This window comes from Bison bison, unplaced genomic scaffold (genome assembly GCF_000754665.1).
Source record: "Bison bison bison isolate TAMUID 2011002044 unplaced genomic scaffold, Bison_UMD1.0 scf7180017864303, whole genome shotgun sequence".
NCBI classification, from domain to species: Eukaryota; Metazoa; Chordata; class Mammalia; order Artiodactyla; family Bovidae; genus Bison; species Bison bison.
Genome location: NW_011494875.1, coordinates 3889321 through 3899752, shown reverse-complemented (window position 1 = coordinate 3899752; position 10432 = coordinate 3889321). Strand labels below are relative to the sequence as shown.

The window sequence follows — 10432 nt, the reverse complement described above, 5'->3', positions numbered from 1 at the left end:
AGATGACACCACCGTTATGGCAGAAAGTGAAGAACTAAAGAGCCTCTTGATGAAAGTGAAAGAAGAGAGTGAAAAGGTTGGCTTAAAGTTCAACATTCAGAAAACGAAGATCATGGCATCCGGTCCCATCAGTTCATGGCAAATAGATGGGGAAACAGTGGAAACAGTGGCTGACTTTATTTTGGGGGCTCTAAAATCACTGCGGATGGTGATTGCAGCCATGAAATTAAAAGACGCTTACTCCTTGGAAGGAAAGTTATGACCAACCTAAACAGCATATTCGAAGGCAATGGCACCCCACTCCAGTACTCTTGCCTGGAAAATCCCATGGACAGAGGAGCCTGGTAGGCGGCAGTCCATGGAGTCGCACAGAGTCGGACACGACTGAGCGACTTCACTTTCACTTTTCACTTTTCACTTTCATGCATTGGAGAAGGAAATGGCAACCCACTCCAGTGTTCTTGCTTGGAGAATCCCAGGGACAGGGAAGCCTGGTGGGCTGCTGTCTATGGGGTCACACAGAGTCGGACAGTGACTTAGCAGACAGCATATTAAAAAGCAGAGAGATTACTTTGTCAACAAAGGTCTGTCTAGTTAAGGCTATGGTTTCTCCAGTAGTCATGTATGGATGTGAGAGTTGGACTATAAAGAGGGCTGGGCACAGAAGAATTGATACTTTTGAACTGTGGTGTTGGAGAAGACTCTTGAGAGTCCCTTGGACTGCAAGGAGATCCAACCAGTCCATCCTAAGGGAAATTGGTCCTGGGTGTTTATTGGAAGGACTGATTTAAAGTTGAAACTGCAGTATTTTGGCCACCTGATGTGAAGAGCTGACTCATTTGAAAAGACCCTGATGTTGGGAAAGATTGAAGGCAAGAGGAGAAGGGAACGGCAGAGGATGAGATGGTTAGATGGCATCACTGACTCAGTGGACATGAGTTTGAGTGAACTCCGGGAGTTGGTGATGGACAGGGAGGCCTGTCGCGCTGCGTTTCATGGGGTCGCAAAGAGTCAGACACGACTGAACGACTGAACTGAACTGAACTGAACTGGAGAAGGGAATAGCTACCCACTCCAGTATTCTTGCCTGGAAAATTCCATGGACAGAAGAGGCTAGTGGGCTATAGTCCACGGGTTGCAAAGAGTTCGACATGACTGAGCAACTAACATTTTCACTTTTCCCCTCTTCAGGGCACCATGAAGTCTTTTCTGGGTTTCCAATGTTTCTCTTTGTTTAAAATTTTATCCTTTTATTTTTTCCATAATAATCTTCAATATCCACAAGGAAATTCCTGCCCCCAGACGGCATCAGATTCCACAGGTTAATTGTTTAGTCCTATAAGACACCCGCCATGCCCTCAACCTGCCCTCAGAGGTCAGTTGCAAGCCCAGGTTTGTTACCTGTGTTTCTGACTGACTGGCTACACACTAGGGATTCCCCATACCCCTCCTTAGACTTGCATTTGATTAATTTTCTATAGCAGGTCACAGAACTCAAAGAAACACTTTACTTACTAGATCACCAGTTCATTATAAAAGGATGTAACTCAGGAACAGTCAGATATCAGAGATGCCTAGGGGAAGGCATGGGAAAGGAGCAGAGCTTCCATGTCCTCTGCTCTCCCGTTATCCTGTATTCACCAACCTGGAGGCTCCCCAAACTTTGCTGTTCGAAGTTTTATGGAGGCTTCATTTCATAGGCCTCGTTAATGAAATCACTGGCCAAAGATGACTGATTCAATCTCCAGTCCCTCTCCCTTCCCAGGAGATCAGGGGGTGGGATGAAAATTCCAACCTTCTAATCACAAGGTTGGTAACCCTGGCAACCAGTCCCACCCTTAGCTGCATTTCAAAAATTACCTCATTAAGAAAAGACACCTTTATGGCTGTCATCACTTAGGAAATTTCAATGGATTTAGGAACTCTGTGTCAGATATGGGGATGAAGAACAAATATATATTTCTTATAATAAATCACAGCATCACAGTATGTCTACTTATTTGTTGCTATTGTTTTTATAATGTCCTCTAATAAAATTTTATAGTTTTTTCTGGATTAAAGACATTCCTAGGTATTTTATAATTTTGTCATTATTTTTGAATAAGACTTCCCCTCCTCCTCCCAATCTATTTCTACCTGGCTATTAGTAGCACAGAGGATGGTTATTTGATTTTTGTGTATTTTCCTTCATCCAGATAATTTAATCTTAATACTTTTAATATTGTTCATAGCTCTTATAGTTGAATCTTTTTTGACAGAGAGATATTTCTTCTTCTACATTATAGCTTTAGATGAAGCATATAGAATAATGTTGAATACTAATGGAAATAATCCTTACTTTGATTTTATTTAAAAGAAGATTGTTATTAGTTTCTCTTAATCTCATACTATTTGAAATTTTTATACAGAGCTTTAAACAGGAATGATTACTGAATTCTAGCACATATTTTCCAGAATTTATGATATAGTCATAGGAATTTTGCCCTTAATTTGTTAGTACTTTGAAATATGTTGATGGATTTCCTAATATTGAACCACATATACATTCATGGAATAAGTATACCATGGTGGACTTATTTTAATATATTGCTAGATTTGATTTCCTGATGCCTATACCCTGACCTTCTAGTTAATTGAATTATTTGTTTCCCTCAAAACACCACCACCAGTATTTTTGTCTTTTAATAATAATATTGGTTCTCATGTTCTTAATACAGCTTTTCCTGTGCCCAGTGTTAAAGGTTAATTGCATTTTAATACTGCGTGTTTTATGCAGCTGCTATAACACCAAAAATAGTTATAGTTGACTCCATGTATTCTTCTTAGGATTCTACCAAATATCTGGCTGGGTAGCTGCCCTCGCCAAGTGGAACACGTAACCATCAAACTGAAGCATGAACTAGGGGTTACAGCTGTAATGAATTTCCAGACGGAATGGGATATTGTACAGAATTCCTCAGGCTGTAACCGCTACCCAGAACCCATGACACCAGACACTATGATTAAGCTGTATAAGGAGGAAGGCTTGGCCTACATCTGGATGCCCACACCAGATATGAGCACTGAAGGTGAGTGTCCGAGGGAGCTTGTTGGATGTATTTCAGAGAAGCCCCTGTTGGTTTTTGCCTGTCTGTCTGTCTGCCTATCTACCTACCTACCTGTCTATAACTGAAAACCTGTATGTGAATGATAGATATGGAAAAATATAAGGTTTGGGGGTTAATATATTATATATATATATATATGGTATAGATAAGATATATATATCTTTTGACACCTTGGCTAAGATTCTGTTTCACATTGGTTCTTTTAATTTATTTATTCATCAAACATATTTATTGTGTATCTACTATGTGTGTGGGGCCCTAGGCTGGTGGCTGGGCATTCAAAGGTGAAGAAAAGCAGGCACAGCTCCTGTCCTCATGAAGCTACAGTCCAATAGGAAAGATAAGCAGTAATCAAATGGCTGCAAATAGAAATGTAAAGCTCTGGTCAGTTTTCTGATTAGAAAGTTACATAGATGCTGCAATGAGAGCACGCACAGGCAAATCAGACCTAGGAAGAAGGGCCAGGGAGGGTTTTCTTGGGTGTGCTTGAGCTGAGATCCAAAGTGGGAGTTGGGCACAAGTGAGGTGGGCAGAGGCTTCCAGACAGAGGGAGTAGCTTGGAAAGAGTCCTCCTTGCAGGAGAGCACGTAGTGTTGTAGGAACTGAAAGATGAGCAGTGTGGCTGCCAGTCTGGGAAGCAGGGAATAGAGTCCTGCACGACTTGGGACACAAAGAAAACTTGAGACTCTATCCTTATGCAGTGAGAAGCAGTTGAAAGGGAGGGCGGCTGAGAGATGCCAAGATAACCTTTCTCCCCGCGACCCCCCAAAAGTGCCCTTTGATTGCAGTTTGGAGTATGTGGGGCTGGGCCCACAGCGGGTCTGGGGAGGCCAGTTAGGAGTTACTGCAGCAGTTACGGTGAGAGGTAAGGAGAGAGAACCGCAGCTCGGGGCAGGGTGGGGCTGGTGATGCTTCCATTTACTGCACAAACGCCGGCTGAGCCTGTCTCCTGAAGAGGGAGTTAGGGTGTGACCCGGGTGCTGCCAAGAATCAGAGACAAATAAGGAACGGTTTGATCTCGTGGTAAGAGGCAGTAAGGCAAGTTCAAAGCTAATTAAAGTGCAAAGAAGAAGGTAATGAGGATGAGTCACGCGGGCTAGGAGGCTTATGGTGTGGGAGGAGAATTTCTGCAGAGAAGCAGAGGGAGGCCATGTGAGTGTCCTGGGATTTGAGGTGGGTGTGGTAGGTCAACGTAGAGGGAGAAAGGGCATGCCGGGTGGGAGAAACAACCAAGGCACAGAGGCGTGAGGTTTTAGAGGAATAATCTGTATTTCAGCCTGGTTGGGGAATAGGGTTCTTGAAGGAAAGGAGTGGAGATCTCTGAATCCAAGCGAACAAGCCACTCGAATAATATCAATCAGAGGCCAGCAGAGGGCAGCAGAGAGCTATGGACTAGCGCAGAATGAGGGCATTACAGTTCAGTTCAGTCTGCGACCCCATGGACTGCAGCATGCCAGGCCTCCCTGTCCATTACCCACTCCGGGAGCTTGCTCAAACGCATGTCCATCGAGTCGGTGATGCCATCCAACCATCTCATCTTCTGTCGTCCCCTTCTCCTCCTGTCTTCAACCTTTTCCAGCATCAGGGTCTTTTCCAATGAGTCAGCTCTTCGCATCAGGTGGCCAAAGTATTGGAGTTTCAGCTTCAGCATCAGTCCTTCTGAGGGCATTTGGTGAACTGCTATTCTGGAGGAAAGAAGGAAGACAGTGATGCCCAGCAAGGAAAAGTTTCTATCATCAGTCGTCTTCCCCGCAAAATGCATTATGTATCAAACTCTGGTTTGAACAATTTCGAACGTTAACTCATTTAATTCTCATGACAAGAGTCCAGGCAGGTGTTATCTCCATTTTGCTGAGAAAGAGAATGAGGGACACAAAAGTTAAGTAACCTGGCTGGTGTCATACCGGAGAGACACAGCCTGGATTTCAGCACACGCAGTCAGACTCAGAATACTGCGCTTGCCACCGAGCAATGAAGCTTCTCTACATGCTCATATGGACTCTTCATGCACTTTATACAGACCACCACCCACATTTTTAACCTGCCATGTTCATCATCAGCTGGATTTAGACAAAAACATGAGTTTCTTGGTCTTCCCTGGTGGCTCAAAAGGTAAAGGATCCACCTCTAATGTGGGAGACCTGGGTTCGATTCTTTGGTTGGGAAGATTCCTTGGAGAAGGGAACGGCTACCCACTCCAGTATTCTGGCCTGGAGAATTCCATGGACTGAGGATCCTGGCAGGCTACAGTCCACGGAGTTGCAAAGAGTCGGACACAACAGAGCAACCTTCACTTTCACTTCGTGAGTTTTTAGGGAGATAGCTTGTCTCCCCAGTCAATACTCCAAGATGTAGGTGGGGACCGGGGGACTCTGACAGTCTTAGGACCTTGGCCATCTTGACTCTTTATGAATATTTATGGTCCTGCTGGCCAGGCCAGGCCCCTCAGTGGGTCTGTCTGAACTGAACTATCATTGGGGATGAGGAATTATTTTTCTTTCTGAAGGTTTGGTTGGTTGGTTACTCTTCTTGGTAATGAATGCTGATCCAAAGAAGCTTGATTTAGCTTCTAGAGCTCCGTCTTTTTTCAAGGAATTAAAAAAACCCGAAACATTATTTGCACAGAAAAGCACGGTGAGCCTGGGTCGTATTCGCCCTGTCCAGTTTGCTTCTCTGGCTTCAAAACTGAGAAGGTTGCTAGGATAGTGTGCCCATGGCTTCCAGGGAGGGTTTTGATTTTCACTTCTTTGGTTGTGATCTTCTAGCTTTGTTATCCCATTGGAATAGGATGTGAGACTAGGCTCAGAGAAGCTGAGATAAATATGGCCTTCCCTACCCCATGCACTGATTACCCCAAAACCCTGCTAACTGGTAGGCAATTTGCTGGATAGTTTGGGAATATGCAGAAGCCTGAGGGAAAATGCTACCCCCAAGGAGCCACTGTAATTGTATTAAAATCTTGTGGGGGTCATGGAGTCACCAGGACCCACGCATACAGTGGACTGTCTTTCACACTGAGGCAGTTTAGAAACAAGAGAAATGGCAGCAAAGTGAAAGCTCCCACTTGAAAAAGGCCAAAACCCAAGAGTAAAGAGTTTCTTTGGTTCAGCAAAACCTGGGGGAGTAATCAAAGGGTTAACAACCACTCCTGAATTACAGAGGAATTTTTGACCAATAGATCAATCTCCGTGGCTCACAACATTAGCACAATGAACACATAGATTAATTCAGCTGAATATTTTTAGAACTCTAGAGAAAGATCCATCTGGAAGTGTTTTGAACCACAGCATAATGCTGTCAGATAAAGTCTGAGAAGGAAGACAGTTTGTTAGGCCTGACTGTCACCACTGGTTGTCACAGACCTGTTATAATCAATTGTGCCATCGATTCTCACTCTTGTACTTTTTGTCATGCAGAAGGGTTGGGATTGTTTAGGTTTTTGTTCTCTTCTTTAAAAAAAAAATTTTTTTTTTTTTGGTTTGGGTCTTTCACCTGAGAAACGAAAAGCTCCCACATGTAGCACTCACCTGAACACATAAAATCTGTTCACTAGAAGTAAGTTATCCTTCACACAGGAAGTACTCAGACTGTGTTTTGACCTCTGTCAGCACAGTGCCGTTTATAACAAACGGTCTAGCCTGCCTCCCAAATGGGTTAATATGCTCTCCAGAGTCCTTGGCCACCCGTTTGTTGCCATGGTCTGAGTCTGTTCTCTGACTCAACACACTAAATGCAGTGTTGCCGTGAGGCAAAGACACTGACCTTGGAGCCACGGCACCTGGGCTTGAGCCTCATCACCCTGGAGCAGCTGTGTGATACGGGCAGACTTGGAAAATGGGGAGTAATAATATCTGCCTTACAGGATTATAGCAGTAGAATAAGATAATTGATATGGAAGAGCTTTGAAAATTCCAAAGTTGGGGCCATATTATCAGTGCCAGTTCTTCCGTTTCTATTAAAGGGTGTTATAGATAACAGGGACCTTATCTATATTAAAGAAAAGAAGATGCACTCAAATAAAATTGTAATATATTCAGCATTAATCTGCCTCTGGATTAAGATAGGAAAGACATGTGTGTGTGTGTTGGAAAGGCTGAAACTTGTGCCAGGAACAATTTCTTTCAGGGTCAGCCTTAGGTCAACCTCAGATATCTTCAGGGACCCCGAAAAGCCATTCCAGAGTTGGATTAACTTGGAGGAGATGTGGACCAGAAATTAGATAAGAAGGGTCTTGGACTGTCTCAGATCAAATCAGTATTAATGGTTTTGTTTTAGTTAAATTCACGTATTCAGTGAATGTTTATTGAGCATCTATGGGGAGCCAAGGCCTGTTTTAAATTCCAAAGTAAAAATCACGGAAGGTGGAGTGTTTTGCTGGACCTGCACTGGCTTTAAAATTTTCAACCTACTTGCCAACATTTAAAATTTGGAATATTTTACATTAAAAAAAAAAATCAGTGGTTCTCTCTTGCTTTGGGGGTATTGTTATTTTTAAAAATGGAAGCACTTTATTGAATTAAATTCCATCTGGAGACTAAACATACGAAACATTCAAGTTAGGGGCTCTGGTTGACGCTGGCTTTATTGTGTGAGCCCAGATCCTGGGCACCCTCGTGTGATTCCTTGGTGGGTTATGTATAAGAAATGGAATATTTCCTGCCATATCAGTAAACAAGGATGTCAAGTCATCAGTGATTCCAGCCCTCTGATGTGAGCTTGTGAGGTCAAAGGGCACTGAGGAAGAAGAATACCCATAATCCAGAGCACTCAGACTGCAGTCACTCCCTATGGTTGAGCCCATAGGAGCTCAGGATGTGAAGACACAGGATATTGGCCCCAGAATAGCTCAGATGTATATGAAAGGAATGGTTCCAGTGAGCTCAGACTCTTGCATCTTCCCCTACATAGAAAAGATACATTCCTTAACTGGGGACATCTGGTTTCCTTTACTTAACAATAATGTTTTGATGTTCAAACTCCCTGCCCTTTGTTGTAAAACTTCGATATAACCTGGCAAATCCCCTCACCTCCTTGGAGCAGTTCTCTCAGGGTGACTTGAGATGCTGTCTCCTGGGCTTGAAGTCCTAAAACTTCCCATCAAATAAAACACAACTCCCAACTTTTAGGCTGTGATTATTTTTTCAAGATGACGTGTATTTGCTCAGGCTCCCTAGAATCGGCTTTCAAGCAAGAAGACAAGCACTTGGAGGGCACAGACAGCCATCTGGGCAGGGACAGAGATGCTGAGTCCCAGGGAGGGTGTCACTGTCCCATTGGGGTGACAGCTGCAGCATGACTAGGGAAGTGGGGGACAGGGGCTCACTGGGGCTTCACATTGACTGCATGGGGGCCAGCAAGCCAACCATGGACCAGCTAGGTTAGGGAAGATAGTAGTACAGAGGTTAAAAGCAGAGACTTCAGAATTTGGACGGCCGGGTTGGAGTGGCCGTTAAGGAATAACCTTGCACAAATTTCTGATATGACTGAGGGTGACATCAGTACCAGGCCCACATTTGTTTAGAGGCGGCTGTAAAGGAGCCATTGCACACAGAGCTTAGAACAGCGCTGAGCAGATAGAAAGAGCTCAGTACATGTTCGCTGTCATCAATCAAAGTGAAGTGAAATGAAAGTCATTCAGTCGTGTCCAACTCTTTGCGACCCCATGAACTGTAGCCCACCAGGTTCCTTTGCCCATGAAATTCTCCAAGCAAGAATACTGGAGTGGGTAGCCCTTCCCTTCTCCTGGGAATCTTTCCAACCCAGGAACTGAGTCTCCCGCGTTACAGGCTGATTATTTACCATCTGAGCCACCAATCAAAGCAGAGTCAAAATAAAGGAGGGCTCCAGCTGAGGCCAGGCTGAGATGGGTGGGCATCCTAGATAGGCTGGTGCCCCTTTTTATTCTTTCTTCATGTTATTTAAATAAGTGTTCAGCAGTTCTTAAGTGGGACGGCTGAGTGATTCTAGAAGACCTCTAGTGGGTGAGACCTGTGTTTAAACTGGGAGCCTTCTGGAGTTTCCGAGTGGCAGCTGACATTTACATTCCAGGATTATGTGTCTGAGCTCACTGAACCTTAAACTAACACAAATCCTTTCTCAACTTCTAAAATACCTGTTGAAGAATCTTTTACAGATAAAAAGGAAAGGGGGAAATACTAGGTCATTTTGGCCACTTGGTGTAGATCCTTCCTTGGGGTACTTCTGGCCAGAGAGAAGGTCAAGGGAGGGGATTCTGATGAGTCCATGTAGACCTGGCCAGGGCAGGCTGGTCCTGATGCTACAGAAGCTGAGCATTAACGCTGGGTCTCTGACTCCAGCAGCTCCTCCTGCCAATGGCCACTGTGGTCTACTTGTGTATTGGGCATTTACTGAAAACTCCCATTAAAAATGTTTCTGTTAATTCCCTGGCAATGAACATGGAAACTGGAGAGGCAACTGTAATGGGGAACTTGAGAAGTGATGCCAGCTGTGCCAGGAGCAGAAAGAGCCCAAGCTTCCTGGATCCATCACTGGAAGTTCCCTTCCTGACCAACAATCCTTAAACTTCTAACAACCCACCCCCCCGCACCCCCCTCCTCCATAGAAGAGAAGTTCTGCATTGGAACAGGCCTCCCAGTTACCAGCAGGGTCGCTCACACAGACCTTGGAGGTTTTGCCTCATCTGATTTTCCAAGTCAAATAGTGGACCAAATACACAGCCCTCTCCGAGACACCCAGCAGGACCGCTCTCTGATGCATGTGGAGTCTCACAGCTTGTTTCATCGCCGGTGTTTCTTCACTGCCTCTAGGAGAGTGCTGTGAGTAACCCACTGTAAGGCAGGCGCCCAAGCTCTGTCCTCAGAGCACCCTGAACCAAGCACAGAGGCACAGATCAATTAAAGTTTATGGCTCAGTTTGGACTCAGAAGTCAAGCAAGGCCTAGGGGCTAGTGTGACTTCAATTCAGATGCCCTCAGGGACTAGGCAGGGAACATGAAAGTGTGGCAACAGGCACTGGGGAGAGATGGAGCTGCAGGAACTGTGAAGTGTGCTCTGCTTAAATCACTCCTGTTAAAACTATCTCTAAACTGCCATGTGGGGCCTTTCAATTCCTTAGTCAGAGGGAGTAACAGAACGCCAGGAGCTACTAAAATCCTTTTTGGCTTCCATATAGATGTCTGACTTTGATACCATAGCAGGGTGGGCCTAAAGCTAAGGCCCCTTCTGTCACAGTAGAGTGGTCACTGGGAAGGTCTTCAGGCCACAGGGGGGGTTTTGGTAACTCTCTCCTTCTAAGGTGCTAATGCCTGATTGCAATGTGTTGTGTTGGCCCCTTCAAGGCACTTG

The 10432-nt window shown here is 44.7% G+C and overlaps 1 protein-coding gene across 1 annotated transcript in view; it reads left to right on the top strand.

Annotated features, from left to right (window-relative positions):
• EPM2A (epilepsy, progressive myoclonus type 2A, Lafora disease (laforin)) overlaps window positions 1–10432 on the top strand; it is a 101543-nt gene that overhangs the window by 87102 nt on the left and 4009 nt on the right. The window contains exon 3 of the mRNA XM_010851503.1: window positions 2827–3068. Within this exon, the coding sequence (XP_010849805.1) occupies window positions 2827–3068 (242 nt within the window). The remainder of the gene's footprint in view (window positions 1–2826; window positions 3069–10432) is intronic.